Source organism: Hemibagrus wyckioides, linkage group LG06 (genome assembly GCF_019097595.1).
Source record: "Hemibagrus wyckioides isolate EC202008001 linkage group LG06, SWU_Hwy_1.0, whole genome shotgun sequence".
Classification (NCBI taxonomy): Eukaryota; Metazoa; Chordata; class Actinopteri; order Siluriformes; family Bagridae; genus Hemibagrus; species Hemibagrus wyckioides.
The window spans coordinates 22,420,816-22,439,094 of record NC_080715.1 but is presented as its reverse complement, the minus strand read 5'-3'; the positions used below and the strand labels follow the sequence as shown (position 1 = coordinate 22,439,094).

General features: G+C 39.1%; 1 protein-coding gene across 6 annotated transcripts; it reads left to right on the top strand.

Annotated features, from left to right (window-relative positions):
• The first annotated feature begins 3,985 nt into the window (after window positions 1-3,985).
• On the top strand, window positions 3,986-17,674 carry sox1a (SRY-box transcription factor 1a). 6 transcript variants are annotated; one of them, XR_009204659.1, is made up of 3 exons: window positions 7,656-9,397; window positions 13,103-13,295; window positions 15,571-17,674. XR_009204659.1 is itself a non-coding variant. In XM_058390812.1 (2 exons), exons 1-2 carry the CDS (start codon window positions 8,549-8,551, stop codon window positions 13,106-13,108), a joined length of 855 nt encoding a protein of 284 aa, XP_058246795.1. In that variant the 5' UTR covers window positions 7,656-8,548; the 3' UTR covers window positions 13,109-17,674. The 6 variants fall into 6 exon arrangements, 1 of the variants encoding a protein (XP_058246795.1); XR_009204658.1 differs by having other exon boundaries at window positions 15,559-17,674; XR_009204657.1 differs by having other exon boundaries at window positions 13,103-13,437.
• Window positions 17,675-18,279: the final 605 nt, after the last annotated feature.

The following is an 18,279-nucleotide window of genomic DNA, read 5'->3' as shown; positions in this document are numbered from 1 at the left end:
CAGTACAGTGGGAGTTAGACTCTTAGTTTAACCAGTTGTTGTCAAAGTGGGATCTGTGAGGCACAGTGCACTTTATTTAGTTACAGTGGTGACAATCACAATCCATCATTATCAAATGTTATTTATTACTGAGGTTTGTATGACTGGCTAAATGACTTAAAAGGGTTTATATTTATGTTTGGCAGATGCCCTTACCCAGAATGAAATGCTTTGAAGTCTTTAATAATCATAATGATCCTCATGCTAGTTCACTAGGTCAAGGACTAGAGGTACCATCAGTCATCAGAGGTACCAACTCTTGTTGAGGAGGTTAGTACAGTATGAGACACACAAAACAAGGATTTTTCTTTTATTTAAGGGCTTGGTGAAGAGGCAGATGAGGCAATAATTCCAAGGAAAGTTTTTCCTTGTACCCTGAGAGATGGTGGATCAGTGGAGCAGTGCTAGAGGATCAGAGGGAGCATGGTGCAGTGTGGGGTGTGATTAAGGTATGTGGGTGCTGCTCTGATTTTGGCTTTTTCAGGCAAGCATCAGTGTTTAAAATATATGTTTCAAAATCATTGTTTGTTGGAATAAGGAGCAAGATGTGTGAATATTTGTATTATGTTTATTAAAAATGTGTGCTAAAGAGGCCATGGAATTTATTTCATCATCATGGGGTCCTGGTCTGAAAAAAGATCCACTGAGTTCAACTTTAAAATATTGTTCCATTTTGTTAAAATAAATAGTTAAAAGGCTTTTGTGATTAGTTAATTACATGCTTTGCACCTTCTTTTTTATATAATGTGCTTTACCTAATGTGTTACATAATTTTCTACATAAAAGTTCTACATAGTTGAAATAACAGTGGTATGGTATAGCAGGCTACTAATGAGACCCTGCTAGGGAAAGGTTACTGTGCTTGTTTATGTTTATGAGAGCGTGCATGTGATGAACTGTGGGAAGGAAAAAACAATGATTTGATTATTTGTAATTGAATGTCTGCCAAGTGTTTAATGCAACAGATTGGGCACAATAGCAGCGAGAGAATCAATTGCATATGATCCCTCCATTATCCCACTGAGGCAAAGTTGGGAGACAGATTGCAGTGGTAAACGGCAGAGACAGGCTTGACACCTGCTCATGTCTCTTCGGCTCCCGCCAGTGTTGGGGAGAGGGGACTTGATTAGCTGAGCATTGCTAATAGATTGAGAAAATTACCACAGCGGTATCCTGCTGAAGAAGTGCTGTACCCTGAGAGAGATGTTTAACCACTGGCAGCCCAAACAGCCGTGGTAAGAGATTAATGAACTGTGCAGTGATCGCGTTCAGAGTCCTGCTGATGATGGGGTTCAACAAAACTCTGTTGGGGATAATGATCCCGTGATGAACTGTATACACTGTTGCTTTATTCATAAGACTGACTACTGTGTCTAATTTAATTATGCTGTGCATTTTTATTGTCAGTGCAATAAACAAACAAAATTTAAGTCCGTTTTTAAAAATCTTTAGAAGGCATATTGTTTAAACAAAGGTTTAAATCTACACCACACAGCTGCATCTTAAAACATCTGTAAATTTGAGGTTAACTTCTAAAATATTTTAATTACTTGATTCAATACTGAATCATTAAGGCCATGAGTTGACTTAGGAGACAGATATAATAGTTTGTTTCACCCCACAACCAGAGCATATAAACCTTATCACAAATCACACAGCTGTCATGATGACCACCACAGACTTCAGCTATAGCAGTAAAATATACTAAAAAGGTTGAAAAACCTCAGAGTGCCAGGGTCCTAGTTTGATCTTGAGCTTATTTGAGGTTACTGTATGAGTTTCTCTGTATCTGTGTGGGAAAAACTTACTTGAGAGGGCTGGGGCAAAAAACAAACAAACTGTGCAGTGAGTTTACTGGATATATTTACTGAGTAACATTTACTGAGTACTTGCAAAGGATTAGCAAGAAGCTTTGCTTTGAGGTATTTTAGACATTTCAATAATTTCACTGTATGACATCTTATTTTGGTTTATTCAATGCTTTCAATATAATTTATACTATATATCATCAACAACAACATTATATTAGTGAAGGTTAGTGAATGACTAGAGTAATTCTAGATCATTTCTAGTCTATGGAAAACATACAGTCAGCATTTACCATCAGATGGAGATGATGTGGTTCCTACTGAGCCTGTCAGAGCTTACACACTCCATTACTCTGTCAAAAACATATGGTACACTCTGTGTACACTAACTGTTTTTTTCTTAGCAATAGTGGAACCCTTTTGAAAGGATATTTATAGATCCATAAAGATTAACAGTTGCATATGGAAACATTTGGGTGAAGAACTAATTTAGCTTGCGTTGCTTTTTCTTATTGCTATCTCATGCATGTTAATTTGATCGTATTTTATTTTTTGTACACTCCTTTATAAATCAATTAACAAGTGCTCTTTGTTATTATTATTATTATTATTATTATTAATAGACATTCAGAGGTTGTTCATTTATTATAGAAAAACCAGTTCAGAAGCTAGTTACTATTTTGTGAAAACTCTTTTTTTTTTACATTTATCCTGGTCTACACTTCCATTTCTTTCTTTTTCTTTTGAATGGCACACATAGAGAACTATTTTCCAAAATTCAAAGAACCATTTAAGCAGTCCAGTTGTTGCACTTGGCTACAGCATGCTGATTTTACCATGCTGCACTAAGCAAGACATCTTAGGTCCATGGAAAAACAAACTTGCCCTCAATCTCCAAAATCTCTGTTTAGGTCATGTACTCCAGAGCAACTGTCTGTCTGTCTCTGGGCCTACTGAATCAATCAGCCCCTTCCTACGGTGCACCTTGTATCAAGTGGGCTAAACACTAATAAAAATGTTAAATGAATTGAGATTTTCCATGTTAATTCATACAATGCTTACAGTCTCACCTCAGCACGAGCTCACAGTTTTTGTGTAGCTTAAACATTGCCCCATGGTAAATAGAGAACTAATCACAAGCTTTTCCACAAAACAATATATGCCCTCAGCCACCACACCCCCTCCGAGTATTGCTCTACCCCTACTGAATTTCATAACTGAGGGTCTGTAAAGATGAAAAGGTATGAAATGAAACTTCTGAGTGGCTCTTCTATGGACCAACAGTTTGCCCTATCACTGGGGAATTCAGATGATACCAGAGACATCCATGAGTCTAAAAAAAGCATAACTGGGCCTGCTCTCTGGGTGTGAGGGATGTCAATTAGAGTGACACTGGGTAATCATGAACATCTGTGAGCTGTGAGAAAATGGTAATTCTGATGAGTTTTAGGCATTAAGGTATTAAGGGCCAAAACCGGTCCAGTTGTAAGAGGCTACATATGAAGTTTTCACAACATTTTGGAAACACAGCCAGCCATATCTGATGTATATTTCAGTATTTCAGCTGTAACTTCTGATTCATATCATGTCTGAAATGATGATGGTACAAATTTGTTACTGATTTTCTAAACTTTAAAATGGTAATTAGTGGTTCATTACACACCCTTTATTTCTGGTCTCTAATGAACCTTGAATGTACTGTCTACTGACGTATTTTTGTAATGGACTACAAGCGAGAAATTGGATGATGCGTCCCTCATTTTCCAGTTTGGAGGAGAGGTTATTATGGAGCTTTTTCCAGACACACACTGAGACGTTTCCTTTTTTTATTGTCCAAATGAGCCTATGCGCATAAGTGCTTTACTGTGAACGCCTAGTAAATGAAAGAATGTCTGTTTAGGGACTCTTTTATTTAATTTTGTAGTGCTCTTTTGGAGCCTTGTAGTAGCTGATAGACTTTTGAGGCGATCAAGGCTGCGGACATGCTGCTGCTGCTGCCGCTGCTGCTTCCGCACTCCAAGTCCGTTTCCATAGAGCAGAGTGGCCGCGCGCCGAGGCTCCGCCCCCGAGCGTCTCCTGCGCGCGCCGCAGCTGCTTTCAAACCCAACTGCTCGACTCCATTCATCCTCGAGAGGGAACAAAAAAGTGGCTATTTATTAGAATACTTGTTTGCCATTGTTTCGCGCCACACAAAAGGCGCTTCATTATGTAAGAAGGAGCCCTTTCGCCGAGAGAAACAATGACTTGAAATTGTCTTTCGAGTCTATAATAAATTTCATTTTCTTGCTTCTCTGCTCAGTGTGTAGTGAGTGGTGGGATGGATGGGGAGCCGGGCTCGCGCAGCTTTGGCGCACTAAACTAGTTTTTAAGAGGGATGGAGCGATAGTCACGAGCAACAACAATTTTCCAGCACTGCAAAACAGGAACCGTGGAACTCGCGTAAGTTTGCTTGATCCGAAATGTAATGATTCAGATTCTTTTAGAGAGAAAAAAATTGCTGCTGAAACGGATTGGTTATACACTTCAGGAAAATCGGAATTAAGATTGTGTTATTTGGATACCATCGCGTGGTGTGTTAAACGACTAATCTTCGTCAAAAAAACAAAAACAAAAACAATAATAATAATAATAATACCCGGTTTGGAGCAACAACTCCAGTGCGCTGGGACTGACCACACTGCCCTTAACTAAGCCGGGTGTTTATAATTAAGTCAAGAAGGTTATATTTAAACTGAGGTACAGACGCTTAAACGTCTTTGGGTTAATCGGATAAATGATAAATGACACATTTGCACTGTGAATTTTGAATGCTATTGTATCAGCGATGGGTTGTCGAGTGCCGCGCGCACGAGGAAAGCGCCCTTACAGTCACGCCGAGACAAGACTAACAGATTTACTCGGTAGGCAAAGAGATATCAATAAATATCCGAACACGTTAATTATAGAAGGTTATTCAAGTATGCAGTAAATGTGGTATTCTTAAGCCAGTTATAATGTCTAAGTTTAAAGCTCAAAAAATATGCCGCCGAAACATTAGTTAGGTTTAATATATTTGGATTGTGGTTTTCTCAGTACTGTAGTACAATGTTTGACAAATGGTCATTTTAACTCACCAAACGTCATGGAGGTCTTCGTTCAACAAATTCTATGATAACACTACCCTCTGATAAAACTCAGTTGTTTATTTAAGAACTCTAGCCAGCAGTAAATAACTGAAAATAAATGAACAACTGTAAATAAATGTTCATGATGTTAAACTACTACACAGGTTACATATAAATGTCTCATCAATAACGCAAAAGATGAGTGACACAATCTAGCCTACTTTGTCATCGTTGCTTTTATTATCAGTGAGGTTTATGATAAAATCACGATCCTACTTTTAAATCTACTGAATTATATTTTAAGCCACATTAAAAATTGAACATGCACGTGCCCGATTTGTTTCAATCAGACCGAAAATATTCTACACAAATATGTTTAGGATAAGGAATCATCCGATATGTGAGGACATTTACAGAGTCTATAGATTTTAGATTTTTTTTTTTCACTTATGTAGTGGAAATGCGAGTTAAGGGGGCATTTGTTTTATAGACTCTGGTATGTCTGATATCTGATAGCTAAAACCCCTCTCCTCCCAGGCCATTTTTACTGTTCCACTTTCCCTACAACGTAATTATGTTTTGTGAGGCGCGCGGCCGCTAACACCTGTCAGATGGTGATGCTAAACTGCCTGCTCACAAGTTCAAGAGACTCTCCACTTTTGGGAGACGTTTAGCAAAGGGAGGGAGAGGGTACACTGCGGGGTAATAAAATTTTTTTCTGGTAGTCTAGTTTTATGTTTAGATGTTTAGTTTTTCGTCCACACATTATTTCTTGCAAACCTGTTCTTATATGCGTTAGCTTATACTATTATTATTATTATTATTATTATTATTATTATTATTATTATTATTATTATTATTATTAAAATCATTATTATTATTATTACTACTACTACTACTACTACTTGTCACGAGAACAAAGTATATGTCTAACAGAAAGCAGCTTATTAATTTGGATAGTGCCATTATGGGCTCTGAACAAAATCTTTTGTGTTTGGAGAAAGAGAGCGCATCCATCTTAATCCAACAAATAAGAACCCTTGAACAATTATGAGGGTCAGTGCTGTTTGTTTAGGGGAACTGCTGTGACCCCTGCACTCGCGCGCGCACCACCGCCGTTCCCTTCTCCCCCACGTGCTCAATCTGCACTTCTCCAAAGCGCGCAGCGAGGGACACAAAATAACAAGGACAAAGTAAATGTGTCCCACGAGGGTTACGGTGTGTTTCAATTGACTTTAATCCAAGCGAAACGGAAACGTCTAATCTTACTAATCCCCTCGTCAAGCATTTTTTTTTCTAAAAACATTTTAAATAAAGAAAAATAGTAAATTAATCAGTATGAACACTAAAGTTTGGTTTATCTTTATTAAAAACCATCAACAACACAAACAATAAATGAATCAGTAATAATAATAATAATAATAATAATAATAATAATAATAATAATAACAATGTACCGATGTATTATTATTATTATTATTATTATTATTATTATTTGTAGTAGTATTGTGCTATAGCAACTTGCGTTTTCTCGGCCATCACTGTGTGGCTGGGTTTAGTTGGTAAAATATAGATTAATTAAAAAGACTTATTATTAATGTTAAAAAATTCGCTATTTACAACACGAAAGCATATAAAGAAAATAAATAGATGAAATCAAATGTTCTGCTTGTGAGATCGTATTTTCGTATATTGTAATATACATTACAATATAAATTCTCATATTGTAATAGATCATCAACAATGCGCAAGCGTATTGCTTTGTGGTTTATAAGCAATGAAAGAACAAAACCCCATCAAAATACACCCGTTCCTGGTTTTTATTTTGAGCAATCCATAGAATATCACCACATAAAATATTTAGACGTAATTCTATAACTCTGTATCCATTTCCACAGGTGTCGTTTAATATTATCGTGGGAAACGGAGCAAATAAATGATATTCTTTATACTCATCAATCTTCTTACCTGTAATTTAAATGATCTCGCCTTCAGCGAGTGACAGATATGATATTTACCACTGTCATATGTTTAAGCACAATTACACAATTTAGTGTGTGATTCACGTTGAATGACTCTTTTTTCTCATGCATATCGGTATTAACCTAATTAAAAGCCATACAGCTTGGCATCGTTAGCTGCGCAGCGGGGCAGGAATATTTTTGTTTTGCCTTCAATTAGGGGCTGATTGGTGTTTTCAGGGCAGGTCAGCTGTGTAATTCGAATTATACATGTGCTGCGTTGTGCACAGTGTGAGATTTTCCCCTTGCCAATAGACTGTAACATGCACTTGGTTTTAATATCGTCTTCAGTCTGACGTGCGTTGCAAACAACATGCCGAGTAAAAAAAAACATTTAGATGTATATTCCACCTAATCCGTTGTTTCAGAATAAGGCACTTTAATGTGTATTCCCATACGTGCTGTGATGCTGTCTTTGCGACCCGTGACATATTCCAGACACTGAACTGCCAGCAGACGGCACTAAGACTCCTTTTGGACGTCTATGGTCCCGTTTGACTAAACGTACTTGCTGAACATATAGGCAATGATATACGATTATAATATATATATAGATTATATATATAGATATAATTATAACGAATGCCGACAGACCGAGTGTGTGTGGCGCATGTGGGATGTGCAGGTGAGCACAGTGCACAATTCTATCCTGGGTTTGTATCCGTGTACAGAAGACAAGTACAGTCACAAAATAAAATCGGTTGCTTATTTATAATAATGGTGTTTCTTAACCATAAGCAAAACCAGTGAGATTCTGAAAGGGTTTTCATGATATTAGGATATTATAGTTTTCATATTATTATATACATATCATATCAGCAGAGCATTAAACTGTTTCTAAACTTAATTTTTCCATTTTTTGCTAGAAACTGGACACGGAAATTGGGTTATTTTATTTAGATCTATTTATTTCCGAGATCTTACCTTTTTTTCCAATTAAACACAATTATGTTTGATTGAAAATTAAAGTGAATCGAGCATGGTGACTTGTAAATAGGATGCAGTTAAGTGTTTAGTATACGTGTATTATTATTATTATTATTATTATTATTATTATTATTATTATTATTATTATTAATTTACTGGGAAAAAATCAACCAGCCCTAATCTTTCAGGGTCTCCCGCTCTCTGGTTTCCGTTAGAGGGGCGTGGTTGACCCCTGCTGCACCCCGCCTACTAGGTCTGTCCTCGCTCCTACGTCACTGCACCGATCACCATGCAAATCGCTCTCGTTCTTGCACGCCATTGGCCGCTGGCTCGGTTTAATCGCTGTCAAAACCCGTCATATGGCCGCCACTTTAACTAACTCCTCAGCTCCACTAGGGAAAGTAGCTCCAATGCGCTTTCAATTAGCGTGGATGTAAAACCGCTGTTGGGGACAAGACAAAACAGGCTGCGGGGGAAAAAAAAAAGAAAAAACAACATCAGAACTTCAGACTCACAGCCACTGTTTGGATTAAATTCCACTTCATTCCGGAGTTCTCCTTGCCTTGCTTGTGTTGCACCTGCTCCGGCGGACCAGCGCCGAAAGTTAATGCTTTTTTGTGTTGGTTGAGAAGCCTTTAAAGCCACGTGAATGTATAGCATGATGATGGAGACGGACTTGCACTCCCCGGGACCCCAGACCAATACAAACCCGGGGCAGACAGGTCCGAACACGGGAAACAAAGCCAACCAAGAGCGCGTTAAACGCCCTATGAATGCTTTTATGGTGTGGTCCCGCGGGCAGCGCCGGAAAATGGCTCAGGAAAATCCGAAAATGCACAACTCTGAGATCAGCAAGAGACTCGGCGCAGAGTGGAAGGTGATGTCAGAAGCTGAAAAGCGGCCCTTCATCGACGAGGCAAAACGGCTGCGCGCCCTGCACATGAAAGAGCATCCGGATTACAAATACCGACCGAGGCGCAAAACCAAGACGCTGCTTAAAAAGGACAAGTACTCTCTGGCCGGCGGTCTGCTCGGCGGAGCGGCCACGGGAGCGGGAGTTGGCCTCGGAGTGGGCATGAGCGCAGCCGGAGTAGGCCAGAGGTTAGAAAGCCCCGGGGGTCATGGAGGCTCAGCCGGCGCCGGTTACTCGCACATGAACGGTTGGGCAAACGGCGCGTATTCGGGCCAAGTCGCTGCCGCCGCCGCTGCTGCTGCTATGATGCAGGAGGCACAGCTCGCCTATGGGCAGCACCCAGGCAGCGGGGCACACCACCACCACCACCCGCATGCCCACCACCATCATCCGCACAACCCGCAGCCAATGCACCGCTACGACATGAGTGCTCTGCAGTACAGCCCCATATCCAGTTCACAGAGTTACATGAGCGCGTCACCGCCCGGCTACGGAGGGATTTCTTATTCCCAGCACCAAAACGCGGGTGTTGCGTCGTCGGCTGCCATCGGCACGCTGAGCTCTTTGGTCAAGTCCGAGCCGAACGTAAGTCCTCCAGTTAGCACGCACTCCAGAGGCCCGTGCCAGGGAGACTTGAGGGAGATGATTAGCATGTATTTACCGGCTGGAGAGTCCGGAGAGCCGTCCGTTCAAAGCAGACTACACGCTTTACCGCAACACTATCAGAGCACGGCGGCCGGAGTAAACGGAACTGTCCCGCTCACGCACATTTGAAATTGTTGAAGAAAGGGAGGGGGGATTCAGACACACCACCAAATATTGACCTCTTTTCGATGGCCATTAACTACTTTTGTACAGAATGTTTTAAGATGTCCTTGTAATTTAAGATAAAAAATAGTTATCATTTCGGTTTCTGTTCCGAGGAAATCGAGAGCCGATATTGTCACTTAGACTAAACATGTTTTTATAAATTATACTGTTCATGAATTCTAATTTGACATTCTTCCTGGCCATGCCAAAAAAATCCCGCGATGTACCCATTGACTGAAGTGTTTCTGTTCACATATTTATTTGTGCAAATTCATTTTTTTAAGTTAATAAGATCACATCTAGCATAACTTGGATAACTTGGAAAATGTTTCTGGTAATTTATAAAGAGTTTCTTGCATAGCCTATTACATTTGAAACATTTGTACACGTGAATCTGTGTACCTGGAATATGCTGTAACATTTCTTGTAAATTGTGAATAAGTTTTAATATTTGGAAACGACTGGCACGTAACTGCTGCTGTATATAATTTATGAAATGCATTTCTGCCAGTTTACATCCTCACTTTGCGCTGACTCATTGTCTAAATAAAATTTGGAAGAATGTTACTATGCTTCTAAAATGTGTTAGTTTTCTTATTTTGTTCATGGCATTATGAAATTTTTCCGTTCCATCTCTCACATCTTTCTTGGGGAATAATGTACACCTATTTACTCCTCAGCGTAAAGGACCATCTTTAATTGCATCCTATATTTCAGTCGTTAGTTGTTATTCCACCATCCATCATCGAAATTTCAGACAACCAACCTAAATTAATTACTTCTTTTAATCTGAACATTTTGGGGAAGTTCACTCGGGAAGATTTCTTACTTTAGACAGTCTATTTAAAATCTATTAAAATCTTTCCATTAATTAAACCAACCTTTATTATTATTATTATTATTATTATTATTATTATTATGTTATGTGGGAAATTATAAAATAACTTTCTTAGGTTTATACGTTTATAACCAAGCTGTTTCTTCACAATGTATTTAATCGACTGTCTTGGACTTTATCTTGCACAATAAATTGTTATTTCCACCGAAAACACGTTTAACAAAGGCTGACGTTTATTAAAGACTGAAAATTAATTAATTAAATTGCAGTTTAAAAGATCCTTTATAATCTAAGTTCAAGCGTTATAATTGCTATAGCCCAAGAATAAAGTAAGCCTAATTCATATAGGTCTATAAACTTTAACTTTAGAAACTAAAAAGCATTACGATAATGTTCTTGTGCGGTTTTAAAAAGCTAACAACGCAAGCAATATGTTTGTGGAGGTTGTTCTGTTTATACAGTTTATACTGAATTTAAACAGAGCAAAAGGTTTAGTGTACTAAATATTTATAGTGTATTAAACCTAAACTCTTAAAGTCTATCTCGGACTTTACGCATGAGTTTGCAAACATAAAATAATCATACAATACAAACTGCCTGATATACAGACCAAGAATCAGACACTAATAAACAGTATTTTCTATCTTCAATTACATTTAATAAAGTGGGTTTTAATAAGTTGATATGTTGTTATAAGTAAGCCTAATGTTCCCACAGGACAGTTTACTAAATATAGTTTTCTATGTGTCGCATGCACTCATTTAATGTACATTACTTGGGAGCTGAGTTGTGGACCATCTTGTGATCATGTATTTTTGAGTGCTAAATCACAGAAAGCGAGTTGAATGGAGTGTGTAAGGGGATGTGGGATTAATTAGCAGACGCTCTGACCTCTGGGTCAGCAGCAGGTCACAGTCTATTATCGCTTCACTGTTACTCCAGAGGAAGTTCAGCAACAAGTGTCAGAGCCCCAGACAGTTCAGCTTCCCATCCCACACACAAGGATAAAACCTCAAGAATCTAAATGCTTATGGTATTTTAAAAAAATTAACCCTTAGTATAGCCTACTTAGTTTATTGTTTACAGCGACTATTATAAATTAACTACAATAAACAAAACCTAAAAAAATGTTACGGTAAGAATGTTTTAAGTTAACTGCTAAATAAATGATTTTGCTCATCATCATGATTTTGATAACCCAACTCTGGACTCTTTTCCACTATTAATGATATTATGTCAAATGTAATAACTTCTTCATCTTCTTGTTCTTCATCATCATCTTCTTCTTCTTCTTCTTCTTCTTCTTCTTCTTCTTCTTATTATTATTATTAGTATTAATAAATAAAAATACATATTATATTCAGTTTCCTATAACGAGTTGTCACGATGACCGAGTGATCCTGATTCTGAATAAGCCTACACTTTTACTTGCCTGAGAAGTGGAGTAGTAGAGCTGAGAGACTGCCCTCTCTGCAGCTCTTTGTATTTTTGGTGCCCCCGAAAAGCGACACGGATTAGCGCTGAAAGCACAGAGGCGGGGTGCGATTTAGGGCACGTTGCCAGGTTAAAGCCAAAGCGTTCTGGTAAATTTCACCAAAATAATTTACTCCTCCGCCAAAGCGGTGGGGCGGGTGTGCGTGAAAAAAGATGGGATGGGGTTGGAAGTGGGCGCCAAAGTGGTGGAGCTGCTGGTTATGGCGGTGAACCCCAACCAATAAATTGTCTCAAGGGGCGATGTCCTTATCTTGTAACCACCGATATATTTTGCGTTGGGAGAGCCTTGGCTGCTGCTGGCTCCTATTTGCCTCTCTCTCTCGTGCGCTCCCCGATCTCTCGCACTCGCTGTCCTAAATGGGGATAATTAGCATCACTTTATCACGCCTCTGCATATTTCTCTCCCTTCACCAAAAAAAGCCGGTATGCCGCTATTGGTCGCCGTTCTGTCGCAGAAGATTACGGAGACAGATTGCACGGAACGAATGTGCTGAACGAGATTAGGGGGGAATAGAAATAGCAACTGGGCCAATAAATTCCTCGCGAGGGCCTTATCGTGCAATTACACGTTGACATGTTTAACAATCTCGCGGCCTCTTAATCCTGCGCCCTTCCAAGAGGAGAGATGCTGCTGCGCCGCAATTTCTGCAGCCTGCGACTCTCTAGCAGGCTTTTAAGCGGCGCAAAATGTGGTTTGGCGTTCAATGCGCCCCTAAACCCCCACAACTTAGTTTAACGTTTTTTTTTTATTTTCCAATGTTTTGCTCCTTTCTGTTCAGATTTTGTGGTATATGCCAAGATTAGCATTATTGTAGTCTTGTATTTTGCGTGAGGCAGGCAGACTTAATGCGCTGAGCTTCAAAGTGTTAAACTTTAAAATGACATCTTGCCTGCAATCACAGGGTCTTATATGCAATGTTTTTCCAACAGAATGTCTCTCAGTAAAATCGACATTCACATAGCTATCTCAGGTCAAACAACTTGTTACTGAACTTTAAATAGGCCTGATCTCCGCCAGGAAGGACTGATACACTTGAATTTATCTCAAGGATCGTCATTTTCTGGTTATTTTTTTATGATCGTCTCTAAATGTCTTCTTCTTCTTCTTCTTCTTCTTCTTCTCCTCACTCTTGTTTGTGTCTGTGTAGGGGTGATTGTGAGAGACTCTGCAGGAATTTGGCAGGCCCGGAGTTTGGAGAGGCGCCCCCACGCTGCGCTGCCATTCAGTGGTCGAGCGCGCTGTGTGGTTGGGAAGTTTGCACTGAGCCGTGGCCTCAATAGCTTCACAAAGCTGATTACAAGCCCCAGCGAGTTCGTGAAGGGAGCGGGCCAGTCACACAGGTGTGCGTTAGATAGGGGGCAGCCCTCCAGAGCGGGACAAGGCGGGGGGACCACACAAAAAGCCAAAGTGTCCCGGGAATTTGGTGGGAAAAGGGTGTGTAAAATGAGGGAAAACGCCATCTCTTCAAATGCCCTCCCATACGTGAGTGCACAGAGGAACTTTTAGTAACAGCGCCGCTTATTACTGAAGCTCATTTAGACGGTATTCTGACTAAATGAAAACCTACTCTATTGCATGCTGTAGTGTACATCACCGTGTTACTAATTTGTGGCATATGACAATTTGCATAGCCTATGTACATTTTGTTAAGCTGCAGTCAACTAGTGTTTTAATGTTATAATAACGTAGTGATGAGGGTTAACACAGAAGCACACACACATACAAAAAACCGCAGTCGCTTTGCTTAATCCATTCTCTCTTATTCCCTCTGCTCCGCAAAATATGACATCAGTGGACCAGGCAGCGTTTTTAATTAAAGCGGAGTCTAACTATCAATTACTCAAGAAAAACAGAGGCTCCCTAAGGGCCGCTAATCAGCACCCGAACAGTCGGTCTGCTCGCTCATTACGGCAACACTACAGCCGGCAGTGATAATCAGCCGCATCTGCCCGTTTCCCTCATTTACTGCATCTGAATGTTCTCATTCACAACTTCCTAACGCAATTCTCACGCATGACGCCGTGTTTGTATTTTTCTTGATTAACAATTTTAACCGTGATCATAATAAACTACTATTCTTAAACGGTACAATAACTGAAGCTCCAGCCAGCCTATGAAAACTATGATGCGTGATACGCCTAATTACTGTAATAGAGTTTGGACAGCAGTTTCCCCACTCACGTGGGTCCGTAAGTGTTTGGATTATGTTTTAATAAGCACACAATATCCCAATTTATACGGCTTATTTAATTTCCATCCTTTATAGAACCATGGGTGACTCTAATGGTCAAAAGAGAGCACAATGGATTATGAAATACTTTTCTCTCCATGAAAAGGCTGCAGACCAGTAAACACATTCTTTGGCGTTTTCTTTTATACATTTTATAAAAATGTATGATAATAATTCAATTCTGCAATCTTGTTGGGTCCTCTGTGCGTACTTCTGCATTCATGTCTTACACCAAAAAAGCCGTTAATCTATTGTAACTTTGGCTTCACCTGGGTCCTGTCACCCCCGTCGTCCTCGGGTGATGAGGGGACAAAAGCGCCCAGGCTCGTCATTCAGGCGCGACCGACTATGCTAATTGAAGTAAATGGCGAATACTGATCCCGATTTTGCGGAGATCTTCAGACCTCAGGGCAGCTGCAACTCCTCTGTTCTCTATACACATTGCCCTTCCAACTGCAGCTCCTTATTGCTGTATGTTTGGGTATGTGAACGCGGACAATTCAGAGTGTGCGTGTCTTACTGAAATTCGAATTCAAGTCACAAACGCACGAGATCTCTTTCGCTTCTGAGGAGCTGTCCTAGTTCTGAAATGAAAAACGCATTGAACTCAGAGACCCAGCACGCACCACGTCGCAAATCTTACATCTCAGTAGTCCAAACAATGCAACTATGAAAAAGAAGGGGGGTCAGTTTTAAGTCTTTTAAAGCAAATAAATTTACTAGGGTTTCAGTACTATGAGGTCTTTATAGCTATATAAAGCAAAAAAAAAAGAGACATGTATTAAGATAAACAGTGGCAGACTGCATTAGACACAAAGTGTTTATGTTATGTATTGCATAAAATGTTTTTATTAGAACAGACATGGCACGATTTTTTGTTGTTGTTGCTTTTCTACCAAGTTTTCACATCTCATTTTGATCAAAACATAGTTGATTAGAAAAGCTCTTGCACACTTGTATGTAGTTGGTTAAAAAAACAAACAAGAGTGATAATAGCTTTAGTTAATGGTGCAAGAATAATTTAGGCATCTCTCTAATTGCACAGCGTTTTGGTTTGAAATCAAACAAGAATAAGCAAATGATGCGATCTAGCAACAACCCAAATGGCAACTGAAAATGACTTTCCTTGTATATAGTTTGACCCATCTCATGAGGTAAACTTGTTCTCAGCAGGGGTTCACAAATGGGTTTTTGAATTGTTTGCTGTTTTTGGGCTTCACTGTGCCTCTGTATTTTGCGATCAGGGATAAACTTTGTGTCTGATTGTGTTTTGCTTTTACATCTAAAAGAGGGAGACAGATAGAGAGAAACCACAACAAAGGATTTGATGTTCATGGATTGATTATTGATTTTGTGGTGTCCATCTTTGTGAGTTTTTTTAAAAGGAGGAGTGGATGGAAGGTGGAATAGTGAAGCACACAGACCATCAGAAGGGATGTTGCAGAGGGGAAGTGGAGTCTGCGTGGACAGTTGATGACAACAGGAGCACCTGCCTTGAAGACAGTGTGGCGGATGGAGGGCAGAGGGGTTGGGGCGATAATGGCACACCCCACTGAGAGTTATTACTTAAAGACTGTGCTGGGATGAAATGACATTGTAATGGGAGGGTACTTTATGCCCTGTTTTCCAGGAACTAGGTATTCTTGCTTTACAGCTTATCTCTGTCCCATTTTTTCTCCTGTAGCTCTTCATCTCTCTCTCTCTCTCTCTCTCTCTCTCTCTCTCTCTCTCCTTCCTTTATACAGTCCCTTCCTTAAGAGTTTTTATGCTAAAAAGACTTTATACATAAATCTGTTGCATAATAACTAGAGATTTTGAAACTCTGATTTAATCTTTTGCTGATATTTGAGTAGAGGCAGAGTGTATCTAATCCAACTCCACAGGCATGCATGTGCCAAATGTACTTCAAAGTCCTTTGGATCAGTCATGCCCAAAGAAATGCATGTGCAATTTGGTCTACATATTCCAAATTAGCTTTGGACTTTGAATGAAGCATTTGAAAAGTACATTTGTTCATTTGAAAAATACACAAGGGCTTAGTGGAGCAACAAGTGTGTGTGTGTGTGTGTGTGTGTGTATGAGAGAGAGAGAGAGAGAGAGAGAGAAAGAGCTAGAGAAAGAGAAAAGAAATAGAATCTGGTTTGAGGTAGCCAACTCCTAGTGAGGGCCACTGTCATGCTGTGTGTAATAAGTAGTTTCCTGAATAATTGTTTCAGGTCTTATGTGTGGAGGGACTCCTTGGGCTCATACACAAAGGATCGTTAGCTCAGCTGGGCACTTTCCTCTAGGATTCAAAAATGCTTTGAGAGACAGCTTTACCCCGAAGCAAATAAGACCAGTAATCATTCTCCCAGTGTCTACATATGAGTGTGTGTGTGTATGCATGTGTGTGTGTGTGTGTGTGTATTTGTATGCGTGTTAAAAAGACTTTCTAGTTTCCTCACTGTCAAACATAGGATGCAAGTCCATTAGTACCAAATGTACTATTGTTCTGTTCATGGAAAAAGAGTGCAGGTTTGTAGATCCATGACTCAGCCATAATGTCAAGGTGAAATGTTTTTACTTCAAGCCAGAGAATAATGTTTTTCCTTCGTTCTTTGTTTGCATATATTCAACATACATTTTCCTTTTGGAGTTGTAAAGATTTTTAAAGTATGTAATCACAATTTAGAATTACAATTATAGACTATAGATGGCAGAATACTATGTGTCTCGGCAAGTTTATATAGTTTAACTCAGGAGTCATGCAGCAAAAAAAAATTAATAAATAAAAAAAATTTCTAATGGGATTTTTGCACTAGCTAGCTTGTTACGGATGGAAAAGTATTAAAAAGAAACGTAACATTAAAAAAGAATGAGACATATATGGGAGTAATATGGAAAATATCAACATTTTAAAAGGGTAAAGACCTAATATAGCTGAAGTATCATCATCATCAGTGCTAGTGGATATGATGATACATGCCCTATACATATATCACGTCTAGTACTTCTTAGTATTATTTCTGTGTCATGGTAGCTTTGTATTGATCATCTTTCACTCTGTCAAAGTACCAAAACAAAACATTTGTGCATATGTTTTTCTATTTAAGAATAGCTTATAATTGAGCGATATGTAATAATGAGTTACTATAAAACTCTTTCAAAGTCCAGATTTTTGAATGGTTTTCTTACTAAATAATTGCATGCAATGTTGATGTCCAAAATATTTGAATATTCATTGTTTAACACATACATCAATTGATGTATCATCTTCGATAAAGGTTATAGTCTTACAGTTTTTACTAGATGACACCTTTTTGTATACAAAGAAATGCCAGAGGTGTGCTGAGTCCGTCACAGTCACCATGTGCAGCAAGACTGAACGGAATAATACAAAGGGTAACTGTATATATACAATTATGTATAAAAGTATGTATAACTGTGTATAAAGTAATGTATGTAACAGTGATATGAAGTTGAGTTAAATCTATTTTCTTTTCAATGTTCTATGAGTGTGGATGCAACACTTGAAAGGGTTAAACAGCAATATGGGGATTGATATCACACACTATTGACATAAATTTTCTGTGTATCTTGAATTCCAGCTCACAGAATGAATGCCTCAACCATAGTTCTAGCCCATACAGTATGTTTTAGCTTCAGTTCAGCTTAGATTAATTCTGGGTGTTTTCAGCTTTGAGATTTTTTCCCATAGAAAGCAAAATCTTTAATCCAAGTAGTAGAGTATCTATAATACATCCAGTTATTTTAGTCAAATGAAATGTTGCATATTATGTGCCATTTCTGCTATTAATGTGGGCTTCTTTTCTCAATTTCAGCTCATTGATCCAGTACTGCTGATGCACACAAAAAAAGAAAAAGTAGAGTAATGTCGGTGTCAGCAAGAGTCACACATAGATAAACACATAGATGGGTGTGATATGGCTCTGGAGCTGTGTTGCTCTTCTGGTCCTGGACTGCTATTTCTCAGTAAGGTCTAAAAGAATCTGTCAATCCAAACAGAGGCACACAACCAACACCGGTCCCAATATAGCTAACCCTGCTTGAGCTGTATGCTGCTTATTCAAACCAAATAAGAAGATACTTCAATA